This window comes from Anopheles marshallii, chromosome 3, assembly GCF_943734725.1.
Source record: "Anopheles marshallii chromosome 3, idAnoMarsDA_429_01, whole genome shotgun sequence".
Lineage (NCBI taxonomy): Eukaryota > Metazoa > Arthropoda > Insecta > Diptera > Culicidae > Anopheles > Anopheles marshallii.
The window spans coordinates 43,629,693-43,649,374 of NC_071327.1; the positions used below are offsets into that span (position 1 = coordinate 43,629,693).

The window sequence follows — 19,682 nt, forward strand, 5'->3', positions numbered from 1 at the left end:
CCGCATATAGGTTTCTGGGCTACCATCGTCGGAGACAGTACAGACATCATAAGGATTTCTCGCCATGGACTTAATGGAAACCGACCCACGGATAATTGTTATGGGCAACATCGGACTCATGGAACGTACGCACCCCGTATAGAGCTGGAGCCTTGAATCAACTAGATGACGCTCTAGCCACACTGAACATGGACCTCGTAGCTGTACAAGAAATCCGGTGGCTAGGGAATGGTGTGTAGAACTGGGGTGGCAGCAACCGCTACGACATCAACTATAGCTGTCACGATCGCCACCACATGCTCGGAACGGGTTTCGCCGTAGCACCCCGGCTGAAATCCGAGATCACCAGCTTCAAGGCTATTGATGCCAGGCTATGCACCCTGCGCATGCTAGGCAGATTCTTCAATATCAGAATAGATTAGAATAAGATAGAAGCGGATCATTATGGGTGCAAAGAGAGTGGCGAGTTTCTACAGCCAAAGGGTCGCGGGAACGCAAGGGGCGGGAGGGCAAATAAAGACATATGAGAGAATGAAGCCCAAAATATTGAAGGCGAGTTTCATAAGGTGGCAAGTGAGTCACACCAGATAAATGACGAAGACCAACCCTGGTGATACTCAAGTACCAGTACCAGTACTAGGCATAAGGTAGTACGTTACAATTAAAGAAAAAAAGCAAACAGAAGGGCACTAAGCACACAACCTTGAGGAACATCTGACGTACAGAGAAATTTACTAGAAAAATTAGAGCCAATTTTTACACTGCGGTAGCGTTCGTTCTGATAAGCGTTGTGCCAATTGATAACTGAATTACCTATACCAAATTTTCCAGTTTAACCAGTAGAAGTGAATGAGGTATACAATCAAAGGCAGCACGGAAATCGGTATAAATCGCATCTACTTGAACACCCTTCCCAAAATTACTAAAGGTTTTCGATACAAACTCTATAAGACTAGTAGTCGTGGATCTCTCAGGCATAAAATCATGTCGATTGATACTAACAGCAGGGCTGCAAAAATGGTACAGCGAGGGATAAATAAATAGCTCAACGATTTTAGCACTAGCACAAGTCTGGATAATTCCGCGATAAATAGCTATTAGATTTCGACGGCCTTTTTGTGAACAGGGAAAATGCAACAGGACTTTCAAATATTAGGAAAAACTCCCTACGAAAGAGATAGGTTAAAAATCTTGGAAAGAAAAGCATATAGCATATAATATCGCAATATGGCCTAATATATCTGCAGTTTACTAATACTAAGGCTGGAATACCATCAAGACCAGGTATGTAGAAGTTTTTCAAACTGGATAGTGCTTCATTAACCATTTCTGTGCTAATAGAAATATTAGTTAGATTAATTAGGTTTTTTTACAGAGTATTGGATAAATCACTAACTAGAAGATTTGGATCAGGCATGATGGTAGCGGCGTCAGTCTTCACACGAACAGATCGGACCAGCATCCTATCCGGACCAATCCTCCGTAGCAAGGACTGCATATCCGGTTACGTGGTAAAATAAGTTGATATGGCCAGGCCGATCTAATGAAAAAAAAAAAAGATTTGGATCTGTAATAGGTGATTCAAGCATATTAGAAAAGTGCATGGCAAAAAGTTTACAAATACCAACCGTGGTTGTTGGATTATGAATGAGAGTTGAGAGACATTTCACGGGGTTAAACTATTACCACTTCTTCGAGATTTCGAGAGGAAGGATCAGTGTAGAATCGCGACTGTAGCCTGAAGGTGTGAGACTCGAAACATGCCCTGTTGTGAAGAGGATATGTTGAAGAAGCATTTTTAAAAAGGCGCAAGTTATGGGGGACTTCAATGCTAAAATCGATACGGAACCAATGTACCGCCAATACATACGAACTCTCTAAAGGACTGTAATGTCCTGCAGACATTCGCAACCGCCATAGATGAGGCTTTACTACCAGGAAATGAATACACAACTACGAGCGTAAGGTGAAAAGCTCTAAACACGAATGAAAAACGAAGAATGTAGAGAACTACATGCCTAGAGGCTACACCGGCAGTAGATCCAGTAGACCTGCACTCTGTGTTAGATCATCCGGAAATACCATGAGCACAATACCATGAACCCAATATCCCGTCAGAAACTCTCCGTGGTCAACAACCAACGGAACCGGCCCACCCCAAGTTTCATCCTGGACCGGCTGAAGCGTGCTGATGTGGCTACAGAGCTAAGAGAAGCGTTTCCGATCGACAATAACATCGTTGCGATGTCCATCCCAAACCCTAGGCGTATGGCGGAACAACCCATCAACACCGCTTAACACGTAGGCAAATAAAGGTATTATTCGACGAAGAGTGCAGACGAGCACTATCCGAGAAGAAAGCAGTGCGCAGTGCGTATGCTACAGCATGAAACCCGTCAGAACGTGGAGAACTACAAACGACTGTGGAAACAGCAGACCCAGCTCTTTCAGAACAAGGAGCGCTGTTGTGAAGAGTCAGATGAATAGCTGCTTTAACAGCTTTCCCAATCGGGGGACAACCGTTTGTTTTACAGCAGATTGAAAGAGCCACGGGGCGGACTTACTCCTAAAACTGCAATGTGCCGAGATGCAGAATGATATCTCTGGTCAAACCAGCAGAAGGTGATGTAAAGGTGGAAGTGCCACTTCGAAGCACACCTGAACGGAGCAGAGGTATGAGATGCTGGTGCATTGGGTAGAACAAGGCAACCACAACAACACCAGCGACAGCAATAGTACATATGACGAGGATCCCCCGCCATCTCTGGATGCGATTGCCAGCACCATCAAGCAGTTTAAAAGCATCATGCCTGTTGGCAGCAATGGGCTGGCGGCCGAGATCTTCAAGATGGGCCCAAAGAGGCTTGCTGTCCAAGCCGCTTATAAGCTCCCGTCCCAGATCGTGTTCTACAGACTTTCGCCCTTTGCTATAAATTTCGTTGGTAGTTACCAAGATGGATGCAAATCCAACACCGACCATATTTTCATTCTTCGGTAGATCCTCCAGGAGTGCCAAAACCGACAGATCCCTACGCACCACACAATTTGATGAAATTAAAAAAAATTGAATGTGGCCCAAAACGAACACAAAATCAAAGTGTATGAACAGCCGACTTTGAACACATGCAAAGGGGTTATAAGGTGCCCTGACATCGAGTTCATGAGCGAAGAAGAAATAAAAGAGGGACTAATGGCGGATAAAGTGATTGAAGTGACAATACTAAAAAGAAAAGTGGAGGACAAAATAATTAACACGCGTACAGCAGTGATAACATTCTACACAAAAAATGTGCCAAGGATGATAGATTTCGGTTTGTATCCGATAAAAGTAGAAACTGAACCAATATTCTGAAACCAATGCGCTGCGGTAACTGCATGCGAATGGGTTATACTAAAAAGTGGTGCAAGAGAGAAAGAGTGTGCGCTAAGTGTAGTGAGACAGCACATGAGGAAGAGTGCAACGTGTTAAAGTGTGTATCGTGCGGTGAAGGGCACCATACACTACAATAAACATGACCAGTATTTTTGGATGAAATCGAAATTTAAAAAATAAAAACGATGAATAAGGTAACGTATGGAGAAGCCAGAAGAATTAGGAGAAGACAATGCCCCAATATTCCCAGAACACAAATAAACTCACAAGTATCCTACGCACAAAAAACAAAATCACAAACCAGTACAGAAAAAAATAACCAAACAGACAGTACAAATTTTTCATATACAAAAAAAAATGATACAAAACTAACCTACAATAACATAGAAAAACAAAGAAAACTAAGTAAAAAATGATACAGAAAAGGACATTGAAAACAAAGAAAACAGCGTAAACGAAACAGAAAACAAAATAAACACAGAAAAAACTTAAGAAAATAATGAAATCACTCCATTAAAAGAAAATTTAGAGAACATATTAATACAACAAGAAAATGGATAACTAATTCCATTACAACACCCAAATCAGGAAATAGAACAAAACACTACCAGAGAGGAAAATGAAAGTGAAATGACATAAGAAAAGAAATAAAAGAAAGTAAAGACAGTGAAAAAATTACTTCCGCTTAAATAAAAATTGATAGTATATTATTTGAATATACTAGAATTAAAATCAATACAATGTGGGTAAAAATACTTCAAGCAAACATCCAGAGTTTGAAAAAAAAAATAAAGAAGAATTAACACACATATTGAAAATGGAGGAGTACAGTATAGCTTGCCTACAAGAAACATGGCTAAAAGAAAACGAAAAGATAAAAATATCAGGATACAACATAATTAAAGAGAACAGAGCAGACGGATATGGAGGCAGCGCAATCATAATAAAAAATGGAATAAAATTCAAAGAAATAAAAATAGTGAAAGATATCCAGAACATTCAAACAACAGCAATAGAACTTATAGAATCAAAACTCCAAGTTATATCCATATATGCAAGCGGATGAAGTGGACAGTACAAATTTCATCATTCAAAATAATTAAAAAGACACATGCATTTCAGAGGACCCAAAGAAACGAAACACATCCATAGACCTAACAATATTTTCTCCAGATATTATAAGTAATATAAGTAGGGAAATTAGCGATGACCACATAGGAAATAGCAAACACAGAATGATAAGGATAGTATTAAAAGAAGTAATAAGAAAACAAATCAGATCAACAATAAAAAAGCCAGGATATTAGACACTTTAAGAGTACTAAACCATGACAGATATACAACAATCAAACAAATATCTAAACAAATTGAAAAAATATTTAAGAATAACAAAATAAAAACCAAATATGAACCAAAATCATGGTGGAATACAGAACTCAAAATGGCATTGAAAGAGAGAAATAACGCATGAAAAACATACAATTCTTCCAAAGATATTAAGGATGCTATAGAATACAAAAGAAGAACAGCGATACTAAAAACAAAAATCAAGTTAAACAAAATAAAATCATTTCAACACTCAATAGATAATATAAATAAAAATACATCTACAAAGGAACTGTGGGAACTAGTAAAAAAAATATCCAATAAAGAAAAAACACAAAGAGAGGAAAACATAATTCATAATAATGAAATAGCGGCCAAATAATTGCTTAAAAAAACATATGGCAAAAATAGATCAACAAAGATAAATGAAATCAACGCACCTGAATTTATCAACGAAGAAATACTACTAAACAAAGAAAAATGGGAAAGAATATTAAACAAGAAAAAGAAATCAGCCCCAGGGACAGATAAAATCACATATGAGATGCTGAAAAATTTAAACCCAAATGCAGCCAAAAAAATAATAGAAGAAGTAAATGAAATCAGGGTAAAAATCACGTATGAGATGCTGAAAAATTTAAACCCAAATGCAGCCAAAAAAATAATAGAAGAAGTAAATTAAATGAGGGTAAATGGAACCATAAAAAAAGAACTTGTTTGAGAAAAAGAATCAAAACCACTGCGATTCCAAAACCAAATAGAGACAACAAAAATTTGGAAAACTACAGACTAATATCCCTAATTAACACCATAACGAAAGTCAGCAACTCTGAGGTACTAAATAAATTAAATAGACATTGTGAACTGTATAGCACTATACCTGAAACCTTATTTGGTTTCAGAAAAAAACAGATCAATTCAAGACTGCACAAAATATCTCCTGAATCTGATATTTAAAAAGAAAAAAAAAAAGGAAAATAGGAATCATATGCATTGACCTGGAAAATGCGTACAACAATGTAAAATTAAAAATCTTACTAGAAGAACTAATAAAACAGAATATAAGCAGCCAAATAGTTAAATGGGTAGGAGAATTTCTAAGGAATAGAATGATAGAAATCGAAAACAACAACCAATTAATAAAAAAAAACTAGTCGGTGATGGATTGCCACAAGGAGATGTAATGTCTCCAACCCTCTTTAATATATACACAAGTAGGCTACATCATAGGATTAACACAATTACAAAGATTAATACAATACGCAGATGATTTTGCACTCATAGCATACGGAAACAACGAAATGAATTACAGAAGAAACTAAAAAAAGGTATGCATGAATTTATAAAGGGAATTCAAGAAATAAGACTAGAAATAAGTCTTAAAAAAACCAAAAAAAAATGACAATAGGAAAAACAAAAAACAAGATACAACTAAAAATAAATAACACAGAGATTGAAAATATAAACTCATATAAATATCTAGGAACAATATTAGACAGTAAATTAAACTTCAAAAAAGACGTGGAAGAGTTGAAAAACAAGGCAAGAGACAGACTCAACATACACAAAATACTATGCGGAAAAAATCGTGGAATAAGCACAACAAAAGCAAGAATTTTATATAGAAACACAATCAGAAGCAACTTAGAAAACGGATCTTCCATTACCAAAAACTGCAAAAAGGCAGATAGAAAAAAAAGTGCTATAGCCAACAATGCACTACGGAAAATATCCGGATGCACTAAGTGCACCCTGATCAACTCACTACATGCAATAAATGCCGAGGTCCCTTTCGATATCAGATGCAAATACATAGCATGCAAGGAAATGACAAAGGCATACACTTATTGTCCCATCACCAGAAAGCAGCTAATAAAGTCAACAAGAACAAACAGAAATAAAAAAACTAATCACCGCATAAGAACAACTATTTGAAGAAAACAAAACACTGATTGAAAAAATTGGAACGGAACGGATGGAAAATAAGAACAACATATTTACAGAAGGAAGCAAAATTAAAGAGAAATGCGGGATAGGCATATACATACAAAAAGGAAACATAAGATGGTACCACAGCACAAGAGCCAGGAACAATGTTTCCATAACGAGTATTGAATTGAAGGACATAGAAATAGCTATGAGAATTGCAGAAGAATAACAAATTGGTAATCCCACAATATACACTGATAGCCTTACAAGCTGCAAAATATTAGAAAAAGCAAAACACGAAGACCAAATTGAAGAACAAGTGTACTACATATTAAAAACAGGAATAAAATTGAAAGCAGAAATATGGTGGATACCAGCACACGTAGGAATAGATGGAAATGAATGTACAGACAGACTAGCAAAAGAAGGTACCATATCAGATGTAATAATCGAAAACAAAATAAGACTCATCGATGCTTTTGAAGAATTTAAAACCAACATGATAAAAGAAACAAAAGATTGGTACGAAGAAACGTGTCAAAATAAAGGATAAAAATTCATGAATTTTCAAAAAGTGTTTTAAATGACCCCTTGGGAAAAAGGAACCCTGGGAATGTATAAACCCTGAAGAAACAAAAATAATAAATAGAATCATAACAGGCCACGACTGGTCTACATTTTGGCTGCCCAAAATGAAACTAGCAGACACAGGTATATGCCCAGTATGTAACACTCCTAACACAGGAATGCACATAATATTTGATTGCAAAAAATATGGAAAAACAGGCACAATGTATCTTCTGACAAACTAAAAGAAAGATGGAAAGACAAGGATGGAAAAGAAATAAGGAAGATAATTAAGTTCATCAAAGAAAATAATATCGAAATATAAACCACGTTAATCGACCACTGCTTACATTGGGCGTATATGGATTAAATCTAACGAATTTTGTTAGAAGACGTCCAAACAAATCCAAAGTAAGCAGCGTTTCGAACTAGGCGGAACATAAATATTTATATATATACACATAAGAAAAGTTGTAGATCTAATAGAGAAAAAAAACAAAGAAAAAAGAGGTTAAGAGAAGATAAACTAAAATACATCAAGGCCACATGACATAACCGACAGGTCAAAATTAATAGTAAAGTTTCCACACCGAATCTAAACTCGTTGGGAAAGAGCCAAGACAGGAGGATTTACCGTCCGACTTGGCGAGAACAGTCAAACGCTAGTTCTTGTTGAGTTCTGGTTTGAAAGTCGCTTTATTAAAGAATTATTCTAGCTTATATACTAATTTTCTGCTGACCGATCGTGGTCAGCAGTTTTATACAATTTTCAGTTTTGCTTAACTTAATGCTGACCGATCGCGGTCAGCAGTTTTATACACTTTTCAGTTTTGCTTAACTTAATGCTGACCGATCGCGGTCAGCATTTTTATCCTGCTCGATATCGTTTGTTTTTTAAAGTTGTCTTGCATGCATTTTGTTCCGTCGACCGGCCGTGTTGACCCAATCATGCGGTGCTGTCGTCAACATCCAGACCCCCGTAATTCCTCGTAGAGGGTTTACTACTTTCTGACGGTTTAAATGGTGGAGGGCGTAACGCGTACCCTTTAGCTCGTATTTGTTTGATAATTAGTGCCACAGTTAATCCTAATATTAAAGTGGAGGCGCAGGCTATACCGCTTGTAATTATTATGAGGTGAAGTTGATCAGAATTCGTATCTTTGTTTTGCTCTAAGTTTGATTCCAATGTTTTAACCAGTGGTTTGAAATACATTTTCGTTTCTACTGTTTCTATATTCATAGTTGGCTGGATTTCTATGTTCTTGGTCTGTATTTTACAGTCTTGACTAAGTGTTATTACTCCAGCTTGATACGCGGGTTGTGTTAGCGTTTTGTTACAATTAAAGTATATATCGTTAGGTTGAGACGAATAGTACAGGATTTTGTTCGGCTGGGAGCGTTTTATAAATTTAGTAATTGGGGTTTTTATTGGTTTTATACCACACAAACGTTCTGTTTTTATATGTCTGAACGATGACGATATACAATCCAAATCCCTCCTAACTATTAAATCGGAGGCTACGTGGTGAGTGCTATTATATCGCGCAATGTCTGTTGGGTATATGTAGTGTATATCGTTTATAGCTATTACGTTTTTATCTAAGTCCAGAGTTGTAAGGTTCTTTAGGTTTGGTATGATGCTGATATGGAATACTTCGAATCTCTCTTGCGAGACGATGACGTTCACGATACGCACTATTATTTCCCCTTCGCAAATCTCTTTGTTCGTAATTTGAGGGTGGTCTAGAATTATAAGTCCGTTGGGTAACCTTGATTGAATCTTCTCGGTTATTTTGTTTGATTCAAATTCTGTTTTCTGTTCAAATTCAAAAAAATTTGATTTCTAACTCGAGATATTTTGTGGTAATGTGTTGTACTATGCTTTCAGCTAGCATTATTGTTTCTGTGACATGTTTTATAAGTACATTTTTTTTGTTTTCGTTGAAGCTGTTGTTTATACTCTTTATGCCTTCATGCATGTGATCTATTTTCATATATAGCTCGCTTCTAAGCATATCACCTTGTTTGATTTTATTCGTCATTTCTTCTGATATATGTCTTAGTTTCTGGTCTTCAGAGGCCCTGAAGACGGCTAACTGCTCGTCAATGTCGTCCTCTCCAAAAAAATACCTTTCAAAAATCCGAATATACCGCTAGATCGTTTGGTTCGTCTTTTTACTGCAGTCTGTGATAGTTGAAGTGCGTGTTTAATGTTTTGTTGTAATGTCAATTTCATGTTTAGAAGGTTAGCGTCCATGTCGCTCAGTGCCTTGAAGGCAGTGATCACCTTCTTTTCCAACGTTAGTAAAGTCTGTGTGTCATTTTCAGGGTGTATTTTGGTGTGGAAGGCTGTTTCCCACACACCCCTTTTCAGGAGAAGCGTTCCTTCGTGGTCGAAGAATATACCAGCTTCTTCAATTTGGCGGACCGATAGATTACTTATCGGGTGTATTAGCGTAATTAGAACGAACAGATAGAGGACCATTGTAGGGTCTTATGAAATGCTTCCTCTTTTTTGCAGGAGGAGTTCTTAGGTGATCAGCTGATTGTTTAATGTAGCTGTTAACCGGTCTTTTTACTCCCCACGAAGGTACGCTTGTATTTTTCTCGTTCCCTTTTACTTCTAGCACCGCTAAATTGATAACAGGGCGTTTATATTCGCCGTTTTCAACCTTAATCTTTGCTGATCTGACTTGTCCGTCTTTGGCGGGATAGACTTCTATTACACGTCCCTTTAACCACCTGCCTACGCGTTGTTCGTCAGGGAAGACTACTATGTCATCTGGTTGTATTGGGTTCGAGCGTGCTATCCATTTCTCCCTTTTCGCCAGTGTTGGGAGGAACTCCTTCAACCAACGTTCCCAATATTTTTGAGTGATAATTTGCGCCTTCTTCCAGTTGTTTCTGCTAGCTTCAGCTGCTGAAATCCCGGATGGTGTGGGTTCGGCCTCTCCGGAACACCCTATCAAGAAGTGAAACGGTGTAAGAGGTTCATCGTCTTCAGTTTCGAGAGGGATGTGGGTTAGAGGTCTGTTATTGAGGATAAACTCAATCTCGATAAAGGCTGATCTTAGTACTTCTTCCGGCATACTATCATTGTTTGGCAGCAGGCTCTTGACCTCTCTAACCATTCTCTCCCATACACCTCCAAAGTGAGGCGCAGCCGGGGGATTAAAATGCCATTGGATACCGTCGGTTGCACATCTTTCGATTATTTCCGTTATTTGCCTGTTTGCCCCAACAAAGTTGGTACCATTGTCACTGTACATGTGACAAACCTTTCCTCGCCTATGCTGCATATTTTTTAAGCACATTATGAAGCAATTTGCGGTCAAGTCTTTAGCGATTTCTAAATGTATAGCACGTGTTGTCATGCATGTGAATATCGCTCCCCATCGTTTTTCTATTCTTCTTCCGATTGTCACTTGCATGGGTCCAAAGTAGTCTACACCTGTATGGGTAAAGGGTTTTTTGAACACAGCGGCTCGGCTTTCGGGAAGCGGAGCCATCAATGGGGCAATAGGGCGCGCGCGTTCGTTTTTGCAGTGTTGGCATTTGCTGATCACGTTTCTTACCATGGCACGGAGGTCGATTACCCAGTACCTTTGTCGAATCGCCGCAATAACTGCTTCTGTTTTTTTGTCCTTGTAGCGCTCATGATATTGGCTTATGATTAATGCTGTCACATGATGCTTCTTAGGCAGAATTATGGGCTGTTTTACTTCATCATTAAGGTAACTAATATTCGCTAATCGTCCGTTCGCTCGTAACAGTCCATCAATTTTTTGCGGGTTCAAGGATTTTATAGAGCTATTTTTTGGTATTTGACCATTCAACGATAGTTGTAAGAGATCATCTCCGTACATCTCCCATTGAGCCTTTTGTAGTAGAAGCTTCTCTGCTTCGTCAAGAGCAGTTTTTTGTATAATAGGTACAAATTTGGTTCCTCGGACTTTGCTTTTTAATAAATCAATGAACTTTAGACTGATTGCAAGTGCTCTTTTTAGTCTATTCCAATTAGAGCACCATTCGGTTCTTATAAATTCGAATGATTGTCTTTCAACAGTTTTGATAGTGTAGCTTGGACGTATTTCTTCTTGTGTGACAATTGGCGTTGGGTCTTTACTCTCAATGTGTTCTTGTTTTAAGAATTCTGGCCCATTCAGCCAAATAGATTTCTTCGTTGTGACTTTAGTAGCTTCATCTGCAGGGTTTTTATCGGAAGGGACCCATTTCCATTGATGAGCGCTGGTGCAATCTAGAATTTCTCCAATGCGCACAGCCACAAACTGTTTATATTTTTGTGGGTCGGCGTTAATCCATCCTAAGACGGTTTTGGAGTCTGTCCAAAAATAATCTTGTTCAGTTTTGATTCTCATCTCCTTTTTGACAGTTTCAGCGAGCCTAGCTCCGAGAACTGCTGCTTGCAGCTCCAACCTTGGAATTGAAAGTGGCTTTATTGGTGCCACTCTGGTTTTTGCTGCTATTATATTTACGTCTATACCTGTTTTGCTCAAGGTTCTCAAATATACTACCGCTGCGAACGCCTTCTCCGAGGCGTCAACGAAAGTATGCATTTCAGTTTTTTGAACATCGTTAGATTTCGAATAACATCTTGGAATTTGTATGCCCTCCAATTCCTTTATTCTTCCCATCCATTGGAGCCATTGTATCATTATGCGTTCTGGTACTGGGCTGTCCCAATCCAGTTCTGTTTTCCAAATTTCTTGAATAACCTTTGCTTGTATGGTAAAGTTTGAAGCTAGGCCTAAGGGATCGTATATTTTCATCACAAAGGCAAGCATCTCCCTTTTGGATAGGTTGATGCAAGGGATGTCTTTGATTTTATACCTCAATACATCGCTCGTTTTGTCCCAGTATTGTCCCAGAATTTTTTCAAAATTCGTCTCCTTATTTGAGATCTGGAGTAATTCTTGTTGTGAAGACCTGTTTTCCGGAATATTTTTTATTACCGCGTGACAATTGGAAACGAAATTTCTTATAAAGAAATGCGCGTTGTCATGTATGAGGCATACTTCGTTGATGGTTTGGATTGCATCATTAATAGTACGAAAACTATCAAGATAATCGTCAACGTAGTGATTTTTTAAAATTGCTTCCATTGCTCTAGGGTACTTATCCTTATATTTCAAGGCGTTTTGATTCTTAACAAATTGGGCACATGCCGGGGAGCATGTTGCTCCAAAGGTCATTACATTCATTGTATAAACTTGAGGTTCATCGCACGGGTTGTCTCTGAATAAGAATCTTTGAGCAACCTGGTCTTCCTCGCGGATCCGTATCTGATGAAACATTTCCTTAATATCTCCAGAACATGTAATAGGGAATTCGCGAAAACGTATTAATACTCCAAAGATAGAGGTAGTGGTGTCTGGTCCGGATAGAAGGGTAGAGTTTAATGAAACTCCTTCATTTTTTGCGGCTGCATCAAAAACTAGCCTAGGTTTTGGAATGGGTTTGTTAAGGTTGACGACTACAAAGTGTGGAATGTAGTTAATCTTAGAGCTTGTTTCTAGAAGTTCAAACGGTGTTAATTTGCGAGCGTAATCTTTCTGAATGTAATCGGATATTTGTTTTTTATACCATGCTTTCATTTCATCATTATTTTTCACTTTGCGTTCTTGACTTTCGAGCCGTTTTAACGCCTGTGCGTAGCTATTTGGAAGAGATACATCGGAGTCTTTCCACAATAGACCAATTTCGTATTGTCCTCTTTTATACTTTAAGGTGCTGCTCATTATTCTGAGAGCCCTTTCATCATCCTTTGACTTTGGTAAGGATTTAGTTTCTCTAACACCAAATTCCTCCGTTGAGAAAAATCCTTTCATAAGTTCTCTCAGCGATTTCTCTTCTTCTTCTTTCTTTTCTTGCACGGTGAACAAGTGATGTCGCCCTGTTGTATCTCCATGATTGCATTTTCCAAAAATGACCCATCCAATGCGTGTTTTATGCGCCACTGGTTCATCGGGTGTTCCTGCTTTTGACTCAATAGCTTGAGTATAATATGCATGTGGGAGGCCTAGCAGGACGGCGGGTTTAGCGTTTTCATAGCCTGCTATGTTCACCGCCTTTAAGTGAGAAAATTTTCTCTTTAGGGCACTAACGTTCATGCTCTGTGTTGGGAGATCAAGTTCATTCACAGTTCTAATGTTTTTGATGCAGAGCATCCTACCATTAGGCCCTCTTAATTTGAGCGCCACTGACATGCTTTCAGCTTCCACTTGGTGGCAGCCATTCGTCCACTAAAGCGTTAGAGGTTTTCTTGGTCCGTAGACGTTTAGTTTACGCCTCAAGTCCTCTATCATGAGACTAGTGGAGGAACCAGGATCAATTAGCGCGTACGTCTTGATAGAAGTATCCCCACTATAAACGGTTATTGGGAGAACTTGGAACAGATATTGTTCGGAATTTTGATGAAAGTTTAAACGCCCCCTTGAAGATTCGCCAATCTGGTTGGTTCTCTCCTCATGTAATATGACGTGGTGCCGTCGGCCACAACCGTCAACTGTGCATTGTGGATTTGACCGACAGTTGATGGCTGTATGTTTGGTGAACTTGCAACAGTTAGTACACACATTCTTTCCCTTCAAAACTTTCCATCGCTCATTTACAGGAGCATTTTTTAGTTTATAGCAAGACGTAGTTTCGTGCGGACGACTGCAAATTAGGCAACCCTTGGAATTTTGGCGACTAGTTGAAAAATGAGCATTTAGTCTTGTCGATCTTTCCTTTTGCCCTTCCATAGCGACGAGCGTAATTGCTACGTCTTCTGTTGGTTTTAGCCATTTGGCAAAATCTGCCAAATTTTTAACCTTGCCACCTTCTTCGTTAAGGGACTCTCGAAGCCACCGAGTTTTAAGTTCAGGAGAAAGCTTCGAGATTAAATCCGTAAGAAGCCTCTGATCCATCAAGTACTCCTTTTGGTTTAACATTGTCATGTTCTCAACCATATTGTTAAGCGCATTACAAAGTTCTATTACCGTGGCTGGGTTTTCTAAAGATACCCCTTTAACTGCCATGAGGTCTTTCAATAGAGCATTAAAGATACTAAGTGGATTGCCGTATAATCTACCCAATCTTTCTAAGATGGCATCCACGTTATTTGGGTTCAGCATAAGTCCGCTAACGGACTTCAACGCTTCGCCCTTAAGGTGTGTTTGGAGCCGGGTGAGATTTTCCAAGTTGGTTAATTTTTCGGTTCAAGTAGTTTCTTCGAACAGCAGTTTAAATCCGGGCCATGTTCGATAGTTACCATAAAATTCCGGTAGTTTTAGAATTTTACGCTTGCCTAGATTTTCCACCTTCCCTGTTAATGTCTGTAAGTCGTTTTGTAAAGAGTCGGTTTGATTATGAATTTCTTCATTTCTTAGGATGTCTTCTAGTCTTTCTATTTCCCTTTCACACCTTTCCTTTTCTTCCTTGGATCTTTTTTCCGCTTCAAATTTTTCTTTTAGGAGCTTCTCTGCCTGCATTAATGCCTCCCTACTACCCTTGCATTCCTCAGCTATAGCGAGGCATTTTGGACACACATATTTTTTTACGGGCCCTTCCAATTTCAGGCATTTGAGATGTAACCATCGGTCACATTCAATACAGTTAACCTGCGTGTCCCACTCATCGGGGTTCTTGCATAGCTTGCAATTCCCCTTTGGATTACTTTTAAATATAATATCCATACTACTCACTTTACTGGTACTGGTGGATATGATGACTTGCGCGGTCGTTGGCGGATGGATAGAGCTGTGTCGTCGTTGCTTCCCCTGCTCCTGCTCGTTCTGCTCGTCGAGGTCGTCTTCGGATGTTCCTCACCAAATCGTCAGATCCCCTTCCTTCTGGTCGCCTTCAGATCCGCTGCGTCGGTAATTCTGCCGTCGCACTTCTTTCGCTGGATAGTCGGGTCTTCTCAGGGCAGTGACTGTCAGGCAATGGAGTTGCCTGCCGATGAACACACTTCAGCAAGCCGGACGCGTTCTGCACCAATAACTAGCAGAGTACACGTGTCGCTCAATCACTCGCGCTCTTTATCAGAACCTTAGTTCTTCTAGTTCGCACTTTTTTCGCAAAAAAACACGTTTATGTTCGTGGTTTCCCGGGACGCCGGAGACGGCTTAGCTTGGGGATGCACCTCGTGTATGCTCGCCCGCGGTGTACCTGCTGTTTCAATTGGAGAACACTGCTGGTTCTTGCGGTAACACAGCGTTAACGTTCATGAACAGCGGTCGTTAGCGTCTTATGGCTTTTTCACTACGTTCTTGCTGCGTACGTATGCCACACGCATAAATTGTTAAACTGATGACACTTTAATAATTGTTGATCTTGGTTCGATCGTAGTGTTCTAACGTCGTTCTTCGCCTTTCTGCACTTGCGTTTCACTGCACACACTCGATTTGCTTACGAGCCTGTGGTACGGCCGGAACAATATCGCGAACATCGGCTTTACCAGCGTTTTAAACACAAGCACTATCGGTGATCGTATGTCACCCTTCTGATATTGCCGTCTCTGCACTTTGCACTTCTTAGCACAAGCACTTAGGCACCTTTCTGCACTTTCATAGGCGTTCTCACACTCGTTCACTTTTCGGTATGAGTAGTTATGCCTTTGCCGACAATTTTTAGGCAATCGCGGTTTTCCCTGTTTTTACAGGGCGTCGAGCCTTCCTCCGTTGGAGCGCCGGTAGAGTGCGTTTCTTCGGTAAGGTAAGCGTCAGGTAACAACACTTCCTCTCTGGAGCCACCATAAAGTTTCCACACCGAATCTAAACTCGTTGGGAAAGAGCCAAGACAGGAGGATTTACCGTCCGACTTGGCGAGAACAGTCAAACGCTAGTTCTTGTTGAGTTCTGGTTTGAAAGTCGCTTTATTAAAGAATTATTCTAGCTTATATACTAATTTTCTGCTGACCGATCGTGGTCAGCAGTTTTATACAATTTTCAGTTTTGCTTAACTTAATGCTGACCGATCGCGGTCAGCAGTTTTATACACTTTTCAGTTTTGCTTAACTTAATGCTGACCGATCGCGGTCAGCATTTTTATCCTGCTCGATATCGTTTGTTTTTTAAAGTTGTCTTGCATGCATTTTGTTCCGTCGACCGGCCGTGTTGACCCAATCATGCGGTGCTGTCGTCAACAAATAGAGTAGGTATGACTCTAAGTATGGGAGTAAGGAACCAATCCTTATTGTTATGTACGCAAATGGTTAGCGTTTTTAAAAAGGCCGTAGCCGTTTATTTCACAAATGGGATACACAAGTAACGAATATTAAAACTACACAGATAAAATGCGTGCGTCTTGTGCGAGCGGTACGATCGAGTGTCCCCTCAGGGCCATCCGAATGATCGTCAAACCGGGGCACTCATTTACCGACAACAGCGGGCGTATGAGTTATTTACCGTATATCGCAGGTTAAAAGGATTCTGATCGGGGGGCATCTCTTGTGGTAAGATTATCTACCGTGTTGCGGCCGATATGAGAAGAAAAGCGAGCTTAACAGCGAGTTCAAGGCAGGTTGAACTAGTTACAATTTGATTTTTTTGCGTGAATTTCACCTGCACTACGTAAAATTTGGCGTTAACTCGGTTAAGAATTAATGCTAAGTTCATCTCGGTTGGTTGTGCAATCCATCATTGATTTAAAAGTGATGTATATTAATGAGTTTATAGGCTATGTTAATATTAGGTAACTAGATAGATAAGCGCTCAGTGATGTTTCCAACGTAAAATAGGTGAATTATATTTATCGATCCTCTCGTTGTGGTGTTTAGTGGTGGCAGCAAAGCGAGTGTCGTGGCATACTAAAATTTGCGATCAGTTCCATTTCAGTGTGAAACGTTCTACCATTGCCATTGTAGACCAATATCATAACAGTGGCTAGAGTAGGGTGCTTCTTATAGTCGTCCTTGCAGGAATCGGTGGTGTTGCTAGGATGGCGGCGGTATAGGTTGAGCATTAGGTAAAAAGCGTATCTAGCTCACGACGGATGTAATCCCACGAAGGCCTGTAGTTTGCGCTATCCAGCTTAGATAATTTACGATGCGAATGTATCCGGATGGGTCGCCTGTACTACAACCCCGGCTGGACACGAATGATACAACGCCTATCTGCACCCAACTACTATCGTCCTGTTGCATTACCATTGGGCCTCCCGAGTCTCCTTGGCAGACGTTTTGATACGACCGTTCCCAACCCACAGCGCAGAGCGTGGTGTTACGTATGATAGACGCACCGTAGACGGTCGTACACTCCGCATTCGAAATGATGCGCATACGCTCATACTTTAGTATCGTCGATATCGATTGGACAGCTGAGAGAGGCAAGAACTGTGTGTTAGTGATCGAGATGTTAATGTAGTAACAAGTGGCACAAAGAATAACACCCTACCATCAGATGTTCGCCCAAATCCGGATACCGTAACCTGGCGGCCAACGAACAGATCTGTGGGTGATAAACGTATCGGTAGCTTGATCGGATAGATCTCTAAACTGAAAGGCACGAATGATGGCAACCGGATGAGGGCTATATCGTTCGTGAGCTTCCACGGATCGTACTCGGGATGCACGAACTTGCTGACGGTGGACATTGTTAGGCGCGCCATGTTCAAATGGATGGATCCCAGCCCTATCTGAAAGACTGTATAGTCGTTGGCACAGTGGGCTGCTGTCAGAATCCACTGGGCGTCAATCAGGGAACCGCCACAGACCGTTACCGAACGACCTAGTGCGGCTCGTATTGACACTTGCCAAGGAAACTGGCCCGTCTGTGCGGTTTGCCCGTTGACAATTTTGGCCATCAATTCGCGTGTTGTCGACCGTGCAATGTGCCTGGGGATGGGAATGGCAGTGAGCTGTTCTTGAAAATGTTGATAGCACTGTATTCTACGCGCAACGAAAAGTTCAGCGATGCACTAGCAGCGCGTTGGCATGGTTGATCGTACCTTTGCCTCCGTCCCATTACTGCACGCTACTGGGCCGATGGTGGTTATACAGACGCACAGTATCACAAGAATCACGGATAGTTGAGACCACTGTTTCTGCTTCATTGATCTTAGTGCGGTGTACCATCGTGCCTTGCGATCTTGAACCATACTACTCCGGGCGGCTGGCTAGATAATGCAGACGTGTGGTGTTGTAGCTAGAAAGCGCGAGGCAGCAGGTTTACCAAAAGAAAATGGTGAACCACTTGGAGGGACATTCTTATATCTGTCCACACCAATGTATGCCTTCATTCGATTAGATCGAAAATAGGTGGCCTCTCCGTCATTGGTTGGTTGAACAGCAAGTGGAAAAAGTTGTTGTTCCAGCAATCTCATCGCCTGGGACCGATGCTATCGGCACTAGCGGACAGTGGAATACACTCATCGCGTACACGGACGGGAGAGGAAGTATCGTTCCAGATGACTTAGCTGCACGATTTTTTATTACCATGCCTGAACGGAAAGAGGAAACTCGTCCACATTACTTGCAGTACTTAGATTCGATTGCACCAGTTGTTTACCGATTCCAGTACCACCAATGCAGGGAAGACAAATAATCCTTTTTTTGTACGTTCGTCATCCACTTATGCTTGTTTTAAAGACAAATATGCGATACATAGGCATATGCTTTCGTCAAAAATGAAAGAAGATCGCTATGATATGATCGCGTGCACTATCACTTACCGCCTGGTATGTCCGATACGAAAGATGCTATCTTACCCGTGTGCTATGTCTGTGGAATTGGTTAATTGGGTTCCTTTTTTAAACACAATATCTACACACAGGAAGTGTTGGAGACACTTCTTGGTATACATAGATTTCTCTTGATGTCACGCAATATTTGCATTATTGCCAGAGAGAGGTGTACAACACACGGTGCGGGACACGCAAAACAATTCCTTAGTTTGGTTACTCGTGTCTGTATATTACTTATTATTTTACCATTTTTACCATACATCAAGTCTTTGGTCATCGTAAACTTATTTAGTAGTAACTTATTTGGCCTGCTGTCGAGCATTATCGTAAACCAATCCTTTATCTCTACCTTTCTGACGGACGCTCTCACTCCATATTAATTGTAGTTGACGTCTATGTGTGTCAACATACTAAAGAAAACTTTATGGACCGGGTCAAGGTCCTTCGTTGTACGATAGTGAGTTCATCTTACAACTCATAAAGCATGTCTTTATAACGAGTTCTCCATTGACCGTGTACACAAATGGAGCCAACAATTCTTTTGATCCTTTAGGATTAATTTAAGAGAGATTCGTCAGCTTTAGACAGGCTTCAACTCTCAGAAGATGTATGTGAATACTTGAACTGTATTGACTCAATATAAACCCAGCTTTTATTGCTTTTTTGCTCGACGCAACAGATATTTTGAATTTTTTTTTCATTCCATTGCATGTCGGTCTTAAGTCTAAGATCAAAGTGTATTTTTTCTTAGACTGGAGGAAATGAGCAGTTGGCGATCAGCACCCAGCGAGTATCTCAACAT

The 19,682-nt window shown here is 40.2% G+C and overlaps 1 protein-coding gene across 1 annotated transcript; it reads right to left on the reverse strand.

Moving 5' to 3' along the window:
* Positions 1–17,177: 17,177 nt before the first annotated feature.
* Positions 17,178–18,295, reverse strand: LOC128714477 (chymotrypsin BI-like). The gene is made up of 3 exons (XM_053809351.1): positions 18,146–18,295; positions 17,593–18,055; positions 17,178–17,515 (listed from the first exon to the last, which is right to left on the reverse strand). The coding sequence occupies exons 1-3, from the start codon at positions 18,293–18,295 to the stop codon at positions 17,178–17,180; spliced, it is 951 nt and encodes a 316-aa protein (XP_053665326.1).
* Between the last annotated feature and the right edge of the window lie 1,387 nt (positions 18,296–19,682).

Excerpts from the sequence above, each read along its gene's own strand:
- LOC128714477 (XM_053809351.1), bottom strand. The coding sequence starts at position 18,295 with ATGGTTCAAGATCGCAAGGCACGATGGTACACCGCACTAAGATCAATG. Across the intron at positions 18,056-18,145 it reads GTAATGGGACGGAGGCAAAG|CTCACTGCCATTCCCATCCC; the intron begins GTACGATCAACC and ends TTTCAAGAACAG. Across the intron at positions 17,516-17,592 it reads ATTTGGGCGAACATCTGATG|CTGTCCAATCGATATCGACG; the intron begins GTAGGGTGTTAT and ends TGCCTCTCTCAG.